General features: G+C 50.8%; 1 protein-coding gene across 1 annotated transcript in view; it reads right to left on the bottom strand.

Moving 5' to 3' along the window:
* The window catches only part of Iqgap3 (IQ motif containing GTPase activating protein 3), a 42091-nt gene that overhangs the window by 10539 nt on the left and 11799 nt on the right, over positions 1–19753 (bottom strand). Inside the window, exons 11-28 of the mRNA XM_034501495.2 lie at positions 19395–19482; positions 17318–17481; positions 15186–15343; positions 13783–13904; positions 13444–13607; positions 11318–11408; positions 10413–10580; positions 10188–10327; positions 9938–10108; positions 7615–7698; positions 7392–7463; positions 7226–7295; positions 4309–4517; positions 3545–3697; positions 3031–3194; positions 2504–2728; positions 1610–1750; positions 158–242 (exon numbers count right to left, since the gene is read on the bottom strand). Of these exons, the coding sequence (XP_034357386.1) occupies positions 158–242; positions 1610–1750; positions 2504–2728; positions 3031–3194; positions 3545–3697; positions 4309–4517; positions 7226–7295; positions 7392–7463; positions 7615–7698; positions 9938–10108; positions 10188–10327; positions 10413–10580; positions 11318–11408; positions 13444–13607; positions 13783–13904; positions 15186–15343; positions 17318–17481; positions 19395–19482 (2469 nt within the window). The remainder of the gene's footprint in view (positions 1–157; positions 243–1609; positions 1751–2503; positions 2729–3030; positions 3195–3544; positions 3698–4308; positions 4518–7225; positions 7296–7391; positions 7464–7614; positions 7699–9937; positions 10109–10187; positions 10328–10412; positions 10581–11317; positions 11409–13443; positions 13608–13782; positions 13905–15185; positions 15344–17317; positions 17482–19394; positions 19483–19753) is intronic.

Genomic DNA, 19753 nt, shown 5'->3' with positions numbered 1-19753 from the left:
CATTCCCCACTAGTGGGCCAGGCTCAATGTACAGGACGGGGCCCATTTCTTTCTTTGGATACTTATAACATTGTTGGTTATCCAGTCTGTTTGAGGATCATTGGCAAAATAGGACAAAGGAGGGTCTTGGAGGTGGCAGAAGAGACACAACACTCACCTTATAGATGTCCCTCTCCGTGGCATTGGGGAACTTCTTCTCCAGGGTTGTTTTCAGGACTTTGGCCATATACCGCATCCCATACCTCAGGAACAAAACAGGGATGTTGTGGCTCTTCCCGTCCCAGACTCAAGGTATGAGAGCCTGGCAGCCTCTCCCCTCTAATCCCAGCCACTCTGGAGCTGAGTCCACATACATTCCACCTTCTAGTGCTCCCCGCGGTGGTCCTCCACCTTCTAGTGCTCCCCGCGGTGGTCCTCCACCTTCTAGTGCTCCCCGCGGTGGTCCTCCACCTTCTAGTGTTCCCCGCGGTGGTCCTCCACCTTTTAGTGTTCCCCGCGGTGGTCCTCCACCTTCTAGTGCTCCTTGCTGCAATCCTCAGCGCTAAGAACCAAGCCCAGCGGCTGAATGATCTAGACTATACTCGCTCACGGTTTCTCCTCGCCCTCCCCACCCCCCAAAAGACAGGGTTTCTCTGTGTAGCCCTGGCTGTCCTGGAACTCACTTTGTAGACCGGGCTGGCCTCGAACTCGCAGAAATCCTTCTGTCTCTGCCTCCTGAGTGCTGGGATTAAAAGCATCTACCACCACACCCAGCTTCAAATAGTTTTCAACAAAACATTTATTGGATGATTTTTGTTTGTTTTGAGACAAGGTCTCGTGTAGCCTAGGCTGGACTCAAACCTGGAAGTGTAAGGCTTGTTTACAGCTGACCACCCTGCATCTGCCTCCAGGCAGATTTTTAAGAAGAGAACTGGGGCTGGAGAGATGGATCAGTGGTTAAGAACACTGTTCTTCTAGAGAGAGATTCCCATCACCCACATGGTGGCTAACAATCACCACTAACTCTAACTTCAGGGGATCTGTCACCCTCTTCTGGCTTCTGAAGGCACCAGGTACACACATGGTGCACAGACATACAGGCAAAACATCATCACATTAAAAAAAAAAAAGTCTTCAAAAGGGCCAGATGTAGTGATATCCAGCACTCAGGAGGCAGAAGCAGGTGAGTCTCTGTGATTTTGAGGCCAGCCTGGTCTATATTGCAAATTCCAGGACATCCAGGGTTATGTAGAGAGATCCTGTCCAAAAAAAAAAAAAGAAAAAGAAAAAAAAGAAAGAAAGAACAGGAAGAGAACTGTAACTGTGAAGTTCTTTAGCAGTTTGAAATCTTTTAGCCTCTGTGGGACAGAGAGCCCCATCTTTTCTCCAATTGTTCTCAGACAAACCTGTATCTCTGTTATTTGGATCCCCATTTGACCAGTGACAATGTAACAGCCACAGAGACCCACCTGTAGTATCCCAGCTCAGTTCACTGGCAAGGACTTCAACACACTGGAAGCCCCTCTTGGCCCCTTTGTCTCCCTCCTTTCCCACCTGCTTCCCTCAGAATGTCACTATGCTGCTCTCCCCTGGCAAACTAGCCTGGCTCTGGGGAGGTGGTGACACGTACGGAATGTGGTCCACGGATGAACTGATGGCAACAAAGAACTTCTCAGTCATGGTGAGGAGATTGCGCAGGGAGATGTCTAATCGCCTCTGTACTTCAGAGTGGCTCAGAGCCTGCTCGGGGGTGACGTCATAGGGAAGATGGCTGTGGGCAGAGAGACATGGTAAAGCTGGTGTCCCCTTCTGTTGCCTTCCTTCCGGGTTTTCCCATCAATTCTTCTATATGGTCTTCTACAGATAGACTCAAGATAGACCATACCACGAGGAAGAGTCAGAGAAAAAGGCAGCACTCAGCAAGAACTGCAGCAGTGAGGATGCACTGTGGGGAGGGAGGAGGGAGGAGGGAGGACTTCAGCAGTGAGGATACACAGTGAGGAGGGAGGAGGGAGGAGGGAAGAGGAAGGACAAAGCAGTGAGGATACATAGCAGGGAGGGAGGACTGCAGCAGTGAGGATACATAGTGGGGAGGGAGGACTGCAGCAGTGAGGATACACAGCGAGGAGGGAGGACTGCAGCAGTGAGGATATACCACAGGAAGGGAGGAGGGAGGACTGCAGCGGTGAGGATACACCACAGGAAGGGAGGAGGGAGGACTGTAGCGGTGAGGATACACCACAGGAAGGGAGGAGGGAGGACTGCAGCGTGAGGATGCACAGTGAGGAGGGAGGACTCACATGCCACAGAACAGCTGGAAAAGAGCAGGGAGAAATGCCTGCCAGACTCAAAAGCAGATACCAGGTGCTCCTCTCAAAATCATCTCTGCCGGCCATGGTAACAGAGAAAGTCAGGGCCCAAATCTCCTGTAGGCTGGGCATCATCTCTGCTTCTGTATGTCACCTTCAAATATACCCAGGCTTCCCTACAGATCAAAGCATACCCTCCCATCCTGCTGGCTCACCTGCGCTGTCCAGTCTGGGCCTCCACCTGGTTGATCCAGCTCTTATAGATGTGGACAGGATCTGTGTGGATGCTGACTGACCTGTCTTCTAGCACATCCTGGATGACCTTGCCAAGGATCTCCTGCAGAGCACTCTGTCCCCGCCCATTGCGGTAGAACCTCACCACCAGTCTCACCACTGTTGGGTTGCCTGTCACCACATCCTGGGGCTGTTCCACCTTTGACCTGTGGTGCAATAGGTCACTGGCCTCATGCCTTTAAGGAGAACATAGCTGCCTTCTGTTTTCCAGAGTTTTGCCCGTTCAACCCAACTTTAGTGCCCACCCTAAGAATGGTCCCGTTGTCTGGGTGTCATCCTTCCTGCTAACAGATCAGTCTGCAGCCTGCACCGTGCTGTTGCAGTCTTACATACTTCCTATAGGCCAAAAGAAAATGGCCTCCTGATACCATTCTAGGTGTGTACAACAATAGCTGCCACCTCTGACTCACCCTCCCTGTTCCCCACACCTGGAGTCAGGAGAGCATACTTGATTTCCTCCTGGAGTGCCGTCTTGAACAGCTGGAGCAGAAGGTAGGCCTCTCGGCGGTTGGAGGCATAGTTGTACAGACTGAAAATCACACCTTCCATGAACTTGGTGGTTTTGTTCTGGGGCATCTGAAAGATCAGCTTGGCCAGATAGATGGGCTGAGTCTGTGAACGACGGGGGAGACAGAGGGCTGGGAATGTTCTTGGAGAATTAGCAACCAGATGAGTTACAAAGGCTTTCCTGACGTGGAGAAAGTATCACCTTCTCAGGGCACTGGAAATATTCCACACAAATGGGGAGAGATAGGCTCTCCTGGGAAAGAGGGCATTGGAGCAGGGCATGGAGAAAGGCAAAGAGAAGGCCTCAAGTTCAGGAGGTGACGAAGGCTCCTTGGGTTTTTTTAATTGCTTTGTTTTTTTTTTTTTAATGTTGTGTGTGCCAGCAAACACTCACCATTGTACTACCCTTCCCCCCACGCCCCCAGGGCTCCTCATGGGAAGAGCTCTTGGCTCACCTGCAACAGGTAGAAGAGGTGCTGGTAGGCTTCCAGCTTCTGCCGTTTCTCTCTGCTCAGTGACTTTAATCCCTTCTGTTTGTCCAGGATCATCATGTCCGACAGTTGCTCCTTATTCTTCTTGGTCAGCTTCTTGCAGTGGGAGACTACCTCCTGGATGTGGGTGCAGGGGCAAACCAACAAGGCCGGACTGGTACCAAGCACGGAACATATGGTCCAGACTCCGTGTCTGAGAGAGACGGGTTCATGAGAGAAGAGAAAGCCCGTGCTCCTGTCCGCAACTCCACTTGGCACCTCTGCTTTCACAGGTGGGTCTTCAGAGCTCTGGGAGGCCAGGCAGAGGCCCTGTGCCTACTCATGCTTTTTTTTTTCTCTTATTTTTATTGACTAATATACAATCTTGTGGGGGAAGACATGACAGCATCATCAGTCTGCTACTACTCCACATCTGTCTCTGCATTCTGCATGGAAGATATCAACTCCTTATTCCAGCGAGCTAAAGGGGAGACAGACTTCGAGGTTAACTGATCACCCCCAGCCTCTGTACTAGGACTCAGCAGAGCTAGCCATTCACATTCTCCCTGCAGGGTATCCTGCACTACACACATCCAATGGCCGACCAAGGGCAGAGGACCGTAGGCACAGGAACCTGAGCCAGGTGGTAACATATACACATCTGAAAAGGATAGAGTAAGGTTGAAGTAGGGGCAGGGCTCCCTCTCAGGAGCATCAGGGCTGGAGCAGGGGTGGCTCGGGGCTCTCACCTGCAGAGTGATCCGGTTCTTGACTAGCAGGCCGATCTTGATGTCCATGAGGTTGAGGTCCCGCTCCAGCTGCTGATTAGAACGGATCTTCCTCACCACTTCTTCCTGGAGCTTCAGCTGCTCCGCTTCAGCCGAGAAGTCCTCTTGACTCTGGTTCAAGAGGTGAGCGAATTTTCGGACCACACAGAGGGGAGGGTGGCGTGCGTGCACTGGCAGGAGGGGAGACACTGGTTAGGCAGGTACCATCTGCCTGCAGCGTCTCTGCCAGCGCCCGCTCCAAGACGATCTCCTGTGCCCAACACCAGGCTTCTTCTAACTGCCAGGTCTACCCACGAGCTTTGTCTCACGCCTAGGGATATCAGAGCTGTTCTCTGCCCCTCATGGGACAACCCATGTTGGCCTCTCCAGTGACTTTTCCCTCCAAACCAGGGCCACAACCCTTCTTGATGCTCTGCAAAGGCACCTTGGATTTTATCCCATCTGTTCCCCTCCCTGCTGGGCTGACATGTCTCTCATGCCCCCAACCTGTCATCTACCACACAGTCCTGCCCGCTGCATGTGGTACTTGTGTGGCATGAGGTAAGGTGGTCAACTTTATAATGAAGAGAAAAACACCAAAACCAAATAACAACAACAACAAACAAAACCCAACACGAAAACCCTAAAAAGTCATCTCTGAATTAAGCCTCGTGGAACAAGATGATGACACTGCTGTGTTCACTAATGAGATGGGCAGGGCTCCTCATGGTTTGTTGCTGATGTGGTACTCCTGTAGCAGTCCTGTTAGGCAGTCCCAGCTAGCCTTGAACTCAGGATCCTCCTGCTCTGCTTCACAAGAGCTGGCTTACAAGCAGGTGCTACCAGGAACCATCTTGTGTGTGGGGGTATATTGCCTGCACGTATGTCTGTGCACTATTCAAACAAAGTCCAGAAGAAGGCATCAGAGCCCTTGGGACTCGAGTTACAGACTGTTGTGGGCTATCATGTATAGGTGCTTGGATTTGAACTGGGTCCTCTGGAAGAGCAGCCAGTGCTCTTAATCACTGCGCCATCTCTCCACCCCAAACCTAAGTGGTTAAAAACAAAACAAAAACAAACAAACCAACAAACAATCTAAGAAACCCTCAATGGGTCCAACACCATAGCATCCAGATGAGCTTCCAAAGGCAGAGAGGGGGAGGTGACATAGCCTAGGTTACCCCCAGCTAGCAATGAAAGAAGAAGTCATATTTGGAGGCTGAATGAATCCAGGCTATGGCTAGAGGGAATCTAGTAAGGGGTCTAGGCAAATAAGCCGCTGTCAGACACTGCATGGCTGTTGTTCTGAGAGGGGCCAGCAGGAGAGATCTTGGAGCAACAAAAGTAAACCTTATTCCTACAACAGAGCAAAGAAACCTCACCATAGGCTGTGCAGTCCCACCTACTGTGTGCAGGGGAGGTGGGAAAGGACAGCAGCAGATGGCAGAAGCTGGGGAAGCAGTGTGCCTGGAGTATGGCCCACTATGGTGTCTCTGCTTTCTGTAAACTTGATACAAGTTAGAATCATCTGAGACAGAACCTCAGCTGAGAAAATGCCTCCATCAGACAGGCTGGTAGGGAAGGCTGTCGGGCATTTTCTTGATTCGTGACTGATGTGGGAGGGCCCAGTCTACTGTGGCCAGGACCATCCTTGGGCAGGTAGTCAGTCCTGGGTTTTATAGAGAGCGGGCTGAGCAAGCCAAGAGGAGCACACCAGGAAGCAGCACCCTCCATGGCCTCTGTTTCAGTCCCCTCCGACAGTTTCCTGCCTCGGTTCCTACCATGACTTCTCTTAATGACAGACTGTGGCAAGACTGTGTAAAGATGAAGTTAACCCTTCTCCCCCCACCATAGGAACCTAAGACAAGGTGTGAGGAAGTATAGGAGGAGGGGGGGAAGGGGCTGGAGGGGTGCTGTGGGTAGGAGGCTGGACCTCAGCAGCAGGACTGCCCAGCTGCAGTGGAGATAGTTGCTGAAGCCACATGAAGAAGTGGTCAGGATGATCTGGTCCAGTCAGCCCTGAGAATCAGGACCTCAACCTCATGGACACCAGAGATCAGCCAACGGGAATCGGCTTAGGCTCAGGATTAGTAGATTAAAATGGTTGCAGAGATGGCAAGTGACCACCTCTGATGGGAGAAATCCTCAACGCAGAGGCCACCAGGCCACACAGTATGTGGCCAATTCTGGATGGATGCTGGGACAAGGAAGGTGGAGGAATCACTGGAGGAATAACTTTCCCCCAGAAATACTAAGGACTGGAGGGAAGGAAGAAAGCTAAAGGGCAGGGAGAGCCGTGCAGCAGCAAAGGAGAGGGTGGGAGGGGAGGGAGGAAGCAGCCCATGCTGACTGCCAGAGGGAGGAGGACTAAGCATGAGCCGCCCGGGGCCCCCACCTGAAGCACAGAAAGGAAAGGCCCTCGTGCTCCAGGAATTCAGAGCAGGAGGTAGACACAGAGATAGACCAATGTGCTAGTTCACGCCCGAGGCTGGAATTCTGGACTTGCAGGACAGGGACTAGGCTGGAAAATTAACTCTACCAGAAAGTTCTTGCTACACACGCATAAGGAGCTGAATAATACAAAAAGCCAGGCGTGGAGGCACATGCCTGTAATCTCAGGCTAGGAGCTGAAAACAGGAGGATTCTGGGGGCCTTATAGCCAGCACATGAGCCAAGGAAAATGGCAAAGCTGGAAGTTTAGGGAGGGGAGAAAGAGCCTACCACAGGGGGATATGCTAGGCCTGCTCAGAAAGGACCTGGTCAGAGGAGCCTGTCTATGACAAAACTATGTGCTACCAGGAGGTGAGGACTCTGCTCCTCAGATAACCTTTCCTGCTGTGCAACCCCAAGGGCGACACAGATACCTGTCTGGCCCCGGGTTTCTATCTCCCCAGCATACCTAACATCCGGTAGTCATCACGGGCTTTCCTGGCTCGGAAAAATGCTTGGATCTTCACAACGGAGTCAACCTAGCATGAACACAAGGGAACACGGTGGTGGCTGTCCTTCTACTCACTTTGCTCTGATCTATGAGCACAGATGGGCGTGATGGGGGCAGCACTCACATTCTTCTGGAAGTATCGTAGACGCCTGAGGTATTTCCTCCGAAATGCCCACATTCGGGCCCAGGCCTGGATCTGAGAGAAGAGACACTACTTTCAGAACCTCAGGCTGAGACCTACCCTCAGGCCCTGGTCAATATAGCCAACTACAGGGCCACTGGAGGTGACAGAATGAAGTGCTCTAAGGACCCTTCAAGAAAGGAACTGCCCAAACCATCAAAGTTACCTTGATTATAGCATCCAGGTTTGCTTTAAAATACTGCAGCCGCTCCTGGTAAGTCTTCCGTTGTCTATAGCCCCGCCAATGAGCCTGCCAAGCAGAAGAGGGAACCCTAGCAGATCTCCTTGAGCTCAGGAGGCCAGTGGGAACAGCTTCATTCCAGGCTCTCTAGGATGCTGTGGTGGTCTGAATGAGAATGGCCTCCTGTAGGCTCACATGCTGGAGTGCTTAGGAAGGGTCAGGAGATGTGGCCTTGTTGGAGGAGGTATATCACTGGGGGCTGAGATTTGAGGTTTCAAAAACCCACACCAGGCCTAGTCTCTGTCTCCAAACTGGAACAGATGTAAGATTCTCAGCTCCTGCTCCAGTGCCTGCCAGCCTGCCAGCCACCATGCTTCCTGCCTGATGATCATGGATTAACCCTTTGAAATTTATAGTCTCAGCAAGTCCCCAGGTAAATCCTTTTCTAAGTTACCTCGTCATGGTGTTCCTTCACAGCAATAGAACAGAAACTAAGAAGAATGGGGAAGGGAAATCGGCCTTGTTCTCAGAGATCTGCTGGCTTTATGAGAAAGACTAAGATCATATCCTAATACTTCCTTCCAGAAACTTAGATGTGAGACATGGACCCAAAACTATTAATAAAGCACAAATGCTCACCAGCTTCACCAGAGAATGTTCCATGCCCCAGGCCAGCCCCTGCTCACCAGAGGATGCACCATGTCCCTGTATACTCTGCCAACCCTGACCAGACTCCTAAAACATGTTTCACAGGCTGTTGAGATGACTTAGAAGGTAAAGGTAGCCAAGCCTGACAACCTGAGTTCAATCTCCAGGACCCACATGGTGAAGGAGAGAACTAACTCCTATTAAGTTATCCTCTGATCTCAGTGTATGCCATGCCCCACCCCCCACATATAATATAGACAAGACCAAAACATGCCCCCAATCTGGATTAGTCAGTGCTGAGAACAATGGGGATCCAACAATAAACGGAGTAAAGCCTCAGGGCATCTAGGCTGCCTTACTTTCTCAAAGCTGAGGCAAGTGGCCACGGTAGCAGGCTGCCTCTGTCTATGTGCATGTGGACCTTAGTCTGGAATCGGACGAGACTGCGGTCTGGGCCACTGCATAACTGAGCCAGTGCCAACATCAGCATCTAAGGAGGTGTCACCAAAGAAGCCTCTGCCACACCAGCATCAAGGGGGTGTCACCAAGAGAGCCTCTGCCACACCAACATCTAAGGGGGTGTCATCAAGAGAGCCTCTGCCACACTCGAGGCACATGCAACTTCCTAATTCCTCAGCTAATGCGTTAAGCAAGTGTCCTTACGTTAGGAAGAAGTGAATACTGCGAGGGCTTGAGCAGGGTGTGCCACCTTTAATATGAGGGAGGTAGGACTGGGAGGCAAACTCCAGAGTCTGAGCCTTCACTTACTACTGCAGGCTTAGGTCACGCCACCCCAGCTTCATGCTTCTCCCTTCAGGGCCCCCAGGGCAATCAATCTTTGTTTCTCCTGTCCCATTGAATGCCACCCTTACCCCAGCTACTCACTTGTAGGCTCTGTACCCATTTGCCACCCTTGCCCTGTGCACGAGGGCATGCTTGGTAGGTACTGGCTGCCAGGGAGGCTTTCTAAACAAAGGATCTTTACACTGTCAGCATCCCTGTGAGGCTTTCCACACCATGCCTGACCATGGAAGGGTTTCCTTATTTCTGGCTCACAGAGTGCTCTGGTTACCCTCCTAGCTACTCTCCCGCCCCAATCACAGGCGGGTCCGCTCCAAAGGCTCCGTGGGCCCTGCACAGGTTAGAAGAACTGAATGGAATGCCCAGTGGAGAGGACCACAGATTAGCCACTAACATCCCTCAGGGAGGGGTAGACTCCCTTTCTACCTAGCCCACGCCACTCCTTACAAATCCTGCTCCAGGGAAAGCATCTTCCTGATGTTTGAATATCAATTCACGCTGCCTTGGATAGTGACAATGATGCCAGTAACTGGAACTTATGTCCTGCTTTTACTGTACAAAAATTCTAGGCACTGCTTACTAATCTTTCCTTACTACCCTGTAAAGCAACACTGCCATTCCCATCTTTTAGGGGAGGAAACTGAGGCATAAACAGGAAGAAAAGCTTGCAAGGCCATACAGCTAACAGGTCATGGAGTCAGGCTTCAAATCACAGTAGTTTGGCTACAGAGTCCACAGCCTTCATCACCATTGCCCAGAGGTCTAAGAACCATCCAAACCCCATCCAGGGCAAGAGAAGGAAGGAGGACACCCAGTACTTCTGATCTTTCCAGGCAGGGAGAAAAGCCAAGGTGGCTACCTGGATCTTGATGACGGCTGGAAGCAAGGTCCTAAAGACGTGGGAAGACTCAGCAAACTTCTGGCGAACAAGGAAGCCACGAAGGCGGGCCTGGAGCTTGATGACAAAGCCAACATTGGCCTTCCAGAGTAGTTGGCGGTCGTGGGCAGCGGTGACCTTGGTGATGACTGACTGTGGAGATAGCAGTTGTCTGGTGGCTAGGAGCCTCTTCCCAGGTACCATCCCCCACCCTGACAGGAACCCTGCTAACCTGAATCTCTTCCCAGGTGAGATGGGAGGTATTGAGGTGGCAGCTGGGAGGTTTCTCCCAGGTGCCCTGGAAGGTCTGCAAATGGAAGTAGTAGGCGGTACCATCCTTCATGTCATGTTGGACCCAGAAGGCTGTGTCCCCTGAGTAGAAACTCAAGTGAGCCAAGAAGGTTCAGAGGAGGCCAGAGGAAGGCCACACAGAGGAAGGTGAGGTCAGAGCTATTACCAGGACGTTGCTTTCTTGCCACTGCGGCTTTCAGGGCCTGCTGGTAGCTTTTAGCGCAGTCAGGAACTATCCCTCGGAGGGCCACATTGGGGTTCCTCAATACTCGCTCTGTCTGGGCTGCCTTGCCCTCCTTGATGGCTTGGTTGATAGCAGCCACACCAAGGGCTACTGATGGGTGTCAGGAGAAAGAAGTCAGTTCTTCTGGAGTCCCTCCCAAGCCCTGTCCTGTCCAGTGGTGCCGCACTCAGGAGACACACAAAACCACCATGGCTGATGGGGGTGGGGTGGGGAGTGTGGGGTGACACAGCTGTCCATGGACGCAACAGCTGGCAGCTGTACTGAGGAGAGACAGCAGCCAGGAAAGTGCTCCTGACGGAGGCCGGTTCTAAACTCGGGTATTTCCTGCCAAGTTGTGTACCGGAAAATCTATCTTATGGTCAAAACACCCTCCTGCTCCAGTTCTGTCCTGTCTCCTTGTGCTTGTTGGTTGTGCCAACTTGTCACAAATCTAGATATATCTGGGAAGAGGGGATCTCAAGACCATGTCCCCACCGGACTGGCCTATGGGCAAGCCTGCAGGGCATTTTCTTGATTAACAATTGATGTGGAAACCCACTGTGGATGGCACCACCGGTGGGAAGGTACTCCTGGGGTGTTTAAGAAAACAAACTGAGCAAGCCATGAGGAGCAAGCCAGTGAGCAGCACCCTCCACGGCCTCCACCTCCAGGTTCCTGTCTTGAGTTCCTTCCCTGACTTCCTTCAATGATGGACTGTGATACGGAAGTATACGCTGAATAAACCCTGTCCTCCCCAGGCCGCCTTTAGCCATGGTGTTTGCCCAGAAGTAGAAAGCTAACTAAGATGCTAAGGTAAGACGGCATGGGGTCCCTCCCTGCTTACTTACTTCTCTGAGCCCGGTTTGTGTCCTCGTTGGCTCTGGCCACTCCCTGCCGGATCTCCTCCAGCCACAGCACAGCGCCAGGGTCTCCTGTCACCTAGAAAATTCAGAAGAGAAAAAAAAAAAAAAAACAAGACCTCAAACTGGTATCTCCAGACTCCAAGCCCAGCGTCGGAACCAAAGTACAAGCAGACACCTGGGCAGCAGGGAAGGCATTCTCTGCTTCCTTCTTCCTGCTCCGTGGAGTCAGAACCATGCGGCCTCCTTGCATCACTGCCAGGCACTGAAGGCTTTTATTACTCGGCTTTCAGAGTCCTGAGCATCGACTCAGCTTGGCCTCAGGGCTCTCTATGGCTTTCATACGCTCAGTATCCAGTACCTTTTAATGCTCACTCTATTGCTAGCTTTTGTGCCTTAACCATGGCTGGCACCTACCCCCCACCCCCCAGCCAGATCCTGGCCCTGACTGTACTTCTCCTTCTGGCTGGCTACACACTTGTTTCTTTCTCTTTTTCTTTCTTTCTTTCTCTCTCTCTTTCTTTCTTTTCTTTGTCTTTCTTTCTTTGTCTGTCTTTGTCTGTCTGTCTGTCTTTCTTTCTTTCTTTCTTTCTTTCTTTCTTTTTTTGGTTTTTTGAGACAGGGTTTCTCTGTGTAGTCCTGGCTGTCCTGGAACTCACTCTGTAGACCAGGCTGTCCTGGAACTCAGAAATCCACCTGCCTCTGCCTCCCAAGTGCTGGGATTAAAGGCGTGCGCCCAGTCTTGCCAGGCGGTGGTGGCACACGCCTTTAATCCCAGCACTTGGGACCAGCCTGGTCTACAGAGTGAGTTCCAGGACAGCTAGGGCTACACAGAGAAACCCTGTCTTGAAAAACAAAAACAAACAAACAAACAAACAAAAACCAAAACAACAACAACAAAAAAGGCGTGCGCCACCACTGCCCGGGGTTCCACATTTCTTATCATCAAAAAGTAATAGAAAGATTGTGTGTACACAGGTCAAGTAAGCCTGTGCTTCCTATGGTCAGTCTGAAACCCAACCCAACTCCACACTCTCCTCCACACCAGAAACAGACGTTGTAAACTGACATTTTATTGAGCACCGACTGTGTGTCAGAAGACTGCTTGTCTTATCTTTCTTTTCTTTCCTTTTAAAAATTATTTATTTTTTGTATATAAGTACACTACAGCTATCTTCAGACATACCGGAAGAGGGCATTGGATCCCATTACAGATGGTTGTGAGCCACCATGGGGTTGCTGGCAATTGAACTCAGACCTCTGAAAGAGCAGTCAATGCTCTTAACGGCTGAGCCATCTCTCCAGCCCTGTCTTATCTTTTTAATGGAGTCTGTAGCCCAAGCTAACCTCAGACTCTCTGCAGGTGTGAGCTACTGGGTACTGTTGCTAAGACTTTTCTTATGAACTAAAAAGAAAAAAAGACTGTATTTTTAATTAGGTATTTATGTATGTATCTGTGTGGAGGTATGTACATGTGAGTGTAAGTGCCCTGAAGAGGGCACTAGATCCCCTGAATTTGGAATTACAGGTGGCTGTGAGCCACCTGATGTGCACTGGCAACTGGACCAAGTTCAAGGGCACTTAAGCACTGAGTCATCTCTCTAGCCTCACGCACAAATTAATACTTGTGAAGCACACAAGCAATGCTTAGCACGCACGGAATGAAAACTCAGTGAGTGCAGCGTGAGATGGCAGGCTGCAGGTCAATCCCACGGCTCAGCTTCATTCTGCTGCCACACAGCTCAACCGTGTGTTAGTTCAAATCCCTGTTCCATCCTTAGCTCACTGGATTTGCACCACGAGGTACAAGGGCAAAGCATGTAGTGTTTTACAGTACCCCCGGGGTACTGAGGGACTACTGAAGATCAGGTGATCACTGGGAACCAGAGTGGTGAATCCAGTCACCTGATGCTCAGGTCTGCTCTTTCCCCCACACTGTGCTAGAATGAAGTTCACTTTCCAGTAACAGGCCATATCCTGCTTGTGCCTCACCCGGGGAAGGGTCTGTACCCACCAGCCTGGATTTCAGAGATCATGCCAGGCACAGATCTGCTCAAGGCTGATCCTCTTGCTTTAGTGTCTAGCCCAGCCACCCCATCTCTCCCTAACCTTACCTGTGCTTTCTGCCTCTTGGCAGCCACAAGGAGGAGATGGTACCGAGGTGCAACATGAAGGCTGACATCTTCCAGGCCAGCTGCAGGAAGCAGCAGGGCAGACAGAGTCTTTTCAGGACAGCCCTGGTCCAGAGCCTCATTGATGAGGCTGATGGCGAGGACCTCTGAAGAAGACATCCAGATGGACAGCAGCTCCAAACAAAAATAAGGGAAGAACTGGGCTGCCTGAGGGGGGCTGCCTGAGGGGGGTTGTCTGAGGAGGGCTGTCTGAGGGGGGCTGTCAGAGGGGGGCTGTCTGAGGGGGGTTGTCTGAGGAGGGCTGTCTGAGGGGGTACTCACGATCAGTTTCTTCCTGAACCTGTTCATTGACCTGGCTCACAGCGGCCTGCAGATCATTCCAGCTCAGGAAGCTTCTATGTGTTCCTCTAAGCTGCCGCACCTTCACCAGGGCGTCAAAGTAACTAGCAACAAAGAAGAGGAGTGTCATGAGCAGCCATGTGAGTGAGGTGAGCACACAACCACCAAAAGGAGAAAGCTTTAAATTAGTTCCGCCCTGGGCCACCATGATTTCCAGGGTCTCTTCCCCCTTCACAGACAGTTCCAAGCTCCGTGTGGAGCATGAAGCCCTTCAAGCTTCAGATCCCTCTTCCTTCCATGTTCTTACCCCAGATCTCACCCACTCTCCAGGCCGTTAATGACTTAGGCTAAAGGTCCCCAAAGCATACTTCCATCCCTCACAGGCCCCAGTGACTCCCAAGAATCTGCACCTGAATGCCAGTCGGGATCTGAAACACCCAGCTCACATCTGAACTCTCAATCACCCTGGTCTGTCTCTGAGCTTCAGCCTGTCCCTTCTGGATGAAGGTCTGTTGAGTCATTTCCCACTCGGTTCCCACTGCCACCAAGCCTTGTTAGATCTGCTTTCAGAATACATTTGCAGGCTGCCACCTTCTTTTCTCTCCTGCTGTTTCCACGGTAGATCTAGCAGTGTGTCTAAAGGCATCCCTGCCGCTCTGCCTGGCCTGGGCCCTGTGGTGAAGTCTCAGCACAGCAGCCAGGATGATCTTGGTAAAGCAGGTCAGATGGGCGTCTTCCGTGCCAAACAACCCACGCTTCCTTCCTTGTCTGAGGACACAGGCTGGTTCCTGCTAGCCCACTTCTTCCCTGCCTCACTTCGTTTGGCTTCTCACCACTCTGGCTTCTTGGCAGTCTTTGTTTGTTTGTTTATTTATTGTGCAATGCTGGGAGGTTCCTTCCTGATGTTCTGTGAGTGCACCCAGGACACTCTTCTGTCCTGAAGAGCATCATGGACTAACTCAGGCTCCTTATGCCCTTCTCCACATGACCCTCTTTCTCAAAAGCCATCTATAACTACGTTATGTAGCTAGGAAAACTGCCCCACGCCCACTCTGTCCTGCTTTGTTTGGCCCATCCAGTAGCTGTATCCATCCAATTATGACTCCTGGGTGTGTATATGCTTGGCTTTAGTCACTGTTTTCAACACCTACAGTGGCACCTAGCAGTGTGTAGGCACTCAAACATTTACTCCGAAAAAAAATGGAAATGGAGGGGGATGATCTTGTGCTTCCCTGCAGGGGAAGAAACACAGGAGGGGTGACTTTGAACAGAACTAGGGGGCTGGGACTGAGTGGGCACCGGATACAGTCTACTGTCTGCCCAGTGTCAGGCACATTCGTGCTATCCCTTCACTTCTGACACGTGGTTGAAACTTTCTTACTCACCGTTGGGCATTTTCTTCTTCTACCTGGGCCAGGCCAGTTGCAGGGTTCGCCAGATTGTCCCAAAAGGCACAGGCATCTCCAGCTTCCAGAGCGCGGTTAATCAGAACCACAGCTGAAAGCATCTCCACAGCCACAAAGAGCTCCTCCTGGCCTAGCTCCTGTAGAGAGGAGTTGTAGGAAGTTGGGGGACTGTTGGAGACAACCTGTCCCTTGTTCTCGAACATCCTATTTCCATTCCCAAGGGCCAGGAGCTCCAGTCACTCCACACCACCGTTCATACTAAAAACCTGGGCCACATTCATCCACTCACAGTACCAATGCTCAACACCTGGACTGTACCTGGGCTACATTCATCCACTCACAGTACTGATGCTCAACACCTGGACTGCACCTGGGCCACATTCATCCACTCACAGTACCAATGCTCAACACCTGGACTGCACCTGGGCTACATTCATCCACTCACAGTACTAATGCTCAACACCTGGGCTGCACCTGGGCTACATTCATCCACTCACAGTACCAATGCTCAACACCTGGACTGCACCTGGGCTACATTCATCCACTCACAGTACTAATGCTCAACACCTGGGCTGCACCTGGGCCACATTTGTCCACTCACAGTACTAATGCTCAACACCTGGGCTGCACCTGGGCCACATTTGTCCACTCACAGTACTTATGCTCAACACGTGGGCTGCACCTGGGCCACATTCATTCACCCACAATACTCTTGTTCAACACCAAGGATGCATTCATTCACCAACAACATTTATACTTTATACCTGGGTATGTTTACTGTGAACAGCATCATGAAGACTTCACACATAGTATAGTTTTAACTTTCATAACAAACCAAATGAGGTAGGTACCAGTAATATCCCCTTTCCCCAGTCAAGCCTATCGCTAGGAACATAAGGACAAATAAAGCTACAGAGCCCACACTCAATATGGGACTTCTGCCAGCACCCTTCTGGTCCTCATGTCCCAAGAACTGCATCAAGAACTGCATTAAGCTACTACTTGTAGGGATAAGTGCCTGCAGTACCAGTACTCAGGAGGCAGAGGCAGAGGCAGGAAAATCAGGAGTTCAAGGCCATCATCAGCTATATAACAAGTTAACAAGTTCAAGCCCAGCATGAGCTATGTGAGATCATGTCTGAAAAAGCCAAAAGGGACAGAGACGGACAGAGGGGTAGGAAGTGGAGAGAGAGTCAGATAATCAGACAGAGACAGAACTCCACAAGGCCCTGGGCAGAGAAGACCAAGTAGCTATCTCATACTACGCTACACACCATGAGGCCCTGGCTCCATTTCCCAACCTCTTCTCTTTCTGCTTCTCTTCAAACACCCTTTGTCTGTATTCAACAAGAAGAGCTGCAAACGACAATAATGACTGCTGAGACTTCTTGGCTAGGTGCTTCTTGAGGCACATATACTAACTCATAGAGTCCTTGGAGCAATCCTGTGAGATTGCTACCATTTATGAAGAAACAAGTAAGTGAACTGTCAGTGTCACATGTCATACTTGAACTCTCAAGTCCACAGCCCTCAGCACTCTGCTGTCAACCCTGGTGTTCCTGCCACAAAGCTGCTGTCAACATGCCCTTGGTGAAGACGAGTGTTCTGTGCAGGTCATGTCCAAAATACATGTTCTATGGAGGGAATCACTGTGAAGTCTCTTCCAACAAGCCTTCCCAGACTTCTCCAGCACTGCTTGCTCTGTTTTTTTCTGAACCTTGCTATAAAAAATCATCTTCAACCTACATGATTTTCTCTCCACCTCTGCCTGACCCCCTGGGAGCACTCCTGCAGTCGATAGGGATGACCATAAGGAAAGTTCATGCCTTGCTATCAGAGAGCTGTGTAGACAGGAGTTGAGGTGGGGCAGCCTAGTGGTTAAAGCACGCCCTGGCAAGTCAGATGAGCAGGCAAGTACTCAACATCTGTGTCCCCAACTCTTACCTGTAAAGCTGGAAACGGGCACTTACCTGGTAGGGCTGTTGCTGACACAGCATGTGCAGGAACCCTGGCTGACATTTCTAATCATTTCTAACATCCTGATTTCTGGACATCCAAGGACCAGCCAGCTATCCCTAGCCCAGCAGCTTCTTGGGACCCCCAGAGCTTACCCCCCGCTGCTGCTTCTGGAGGAGAGCCAGCTCTTGCTGGTACACAGCAGAGGCAAAGGGATAGACTTGGGGCAGCTGGGCTTCAGGGCACATGAGCTCCTTCACGGTGTCAGTGGCCACTCCCCTCTGGATGGCTTTGTTGATCCTCCACACAGCCTGGAGCACTGCAGAGGAGGACAACAAGAGGCCACACAGGCTGAGTGATCCTTGTTATCTCAGCTGTCCTTACCAGCCAGGCTCTGCTGGGACCTTTAAGGGAAATGGCTTTGTGACACTTCTGGAAAGCCATTCTACTAGATTCATTTCTAAATGTTCCAGAGGAAAGGGGGATGGGGCACTTTAAATGAGCAGCTCTGTGTACGCAGTCTGGTAGGCCCAGGAGCTGCACAGCTCAGAATGCAGCAGAAAGTGGCTGTCACAGCAGAGGCGAGTTCCTAAGGCAGCGAGAACAAGATTGACAGGTGGCAACGGTGCAGAACTAAGATGAAGTGAGTCAAAGGGCTCTAGGGACCAAACCCTAGTGACAGTGCAGAGAACTAAAGAGCCAGCTCCATTTTAGTTCCATTTGTACCACAGCAGGTGGAGGAGGCTAAAAGCAGCCATAGCACACAGTGTGGTTAGTTAGAGTTTACACACTCTGGGGCCAGTAAAATACCAGCAGAAATGGACACTGGCTCCAAGGAGCACTGTCTTGTGAGGAGGAATAAGGATATGAAAAGACCCGTGGCCAGTTCTAAAGGCTGTGGTAGAAGCAGCCCCATCCCAGAGCTGTGACAGTGCTGAGGAGGAGGGATTCTAACTGGGAGCAAGCAGGTGACTTTACCAACACCTTGGAGACAGCGTTGGAGATGTTTCACCAGCTTCTGACAGGTGAAGTATCTGGAAAAAGTTATCCAGAAGCCAAGGACTGGGAAGGAATCAAGGAAGAGCAAGAGAGACTAGGCAGTGGTGGCGGACAACTTTAATACCAGGACTCAGAGACAGGGGCAGACAGATCTCCGAGGCCAGCCTGGTCTACAGGCCTAGTTCTAGGCCAGCCAGGGCTACACAGAGAAACAACCCTGTCTGAAAAAACATGACAAACAAAACACAAAAAGAAAAAAAGCCCAAAGTGTGGACTAAAGAGTGAAGGAACCAAGACTGGAAAGACGGCTCAGCAGCCCAGAACACTTGATGCTCTTGCAGAGGAAGGATTCAGTTCCAACACCCACATGGTGGCTCGCAGCCATCCATAACTTCAGTTCTAGGGATCTGATACTGTCTTCTGGCCTCTGTGGGCACTGCAGACATAGAGTGCGCAGACATATATACAAGCAAATCCCTCACAGACATAAATAAAGAAAAGCAAATAAATCTCCCCCACCCCTATGCAGGGTATCTCTGTCTTGGCTATCCTGGAACTCAATAGATCAGGCTGGCCTTGAACTCAGAGATCCACCTCCCAAGTGCTGGGATTAAAGGTATGGGTCACCACCATCCAAATAAATCTTAAAAAAAAAAAAAAAAAAAAAAAAAATTGAATGAGCCAGTTGGGTATGGTGGCTCACATCTGTAGCGGGAGCACTCAGGAGCACTCAGAAGGCTGAGCTAACGGTGTCACTTGTGCACCAGGCCAGCTTGAGCTACACAGTAAAATCTTATCTCAAAACCAAAACAAAACCTAACCAAGAACGGAGAGATGAAGCTGTGCTACTGAGAGAGCTGCATCAAGATCACTCTGGCACTCAGGAATGAAGTGGGCTCACAGGGCCCTGAGTTAGCATGTGTTCTTTCCTTACCTGATAAATCACATTTTAGAAACCAAAGAAATATAAACAGACATAAACAGAATCAGAGGCGAAGTCCCCAGAAGGAGCCCAGAGCCTAGTCCCAATCGGCAGCCAGATGTCATGATCTTTCCTTCGAAGTGCCCCGCCTCCAGGGGATGCAGAGGACAGAGGGCATAAAGGGTGAAGTTCCTGGTTGGGCTTGGAGCTGGATGGGAGGTTTGTATTGTCCAATACATATGCCAGTAAAGGGCCAAGACACACTTGCAAGAGCCAGCAAACCCCGTAGCCCCCACCTGGAGATGACTTACTAGCTTGCTCTTGATCACCCCTCTCATTGGCTGCAGCCACACCAGCCTGGATCTCCTCCTTTTCTAGAAGCCTCACCAGGCCCAGCTCCTGCAAGAGCACAGAGGTGCAGGAGCAGAGAGTTCCCAGGTCATAAATGTGTATTAGGAACTGCCAGGCCCAGCCCTGCCTCACGCTTTAGGTAGGAGGACCTGGCCTACCTATCTCTAGCATTCTAGTTATTTTTTTTATTTTTAACCCTGCATACATCTAAAATAACAACAGACAAAATGTAAGCATAAGTAACATCAAACATTAAGTCAAAGCATTCAGTGCTACAGAGATGGCTTCCTGGCTAAAGTGCTTGCCACAGAAGCAAGAG

The sequence above is a fragment of the Arvicanthis niloticus genome, chromosome 4, assembly GCF_011762505.2.
Source record: "Arvicanthis niloticus isolate mArvNil1 chromosome 4, mArvNil1.pat.X, whole genome shotgun sequence".
Classification (NCBI taxonomy): Eukaryota; Metazoa; Chordata; class Mammalia; order Rodentia; family Muridae; genus Arvicanthis; species Arvicanthis niloticus.
Note: the sequence above shows the minus strand (reverse complement) of the source record. Positions and strands in the feature narration are given on the sequence as shown.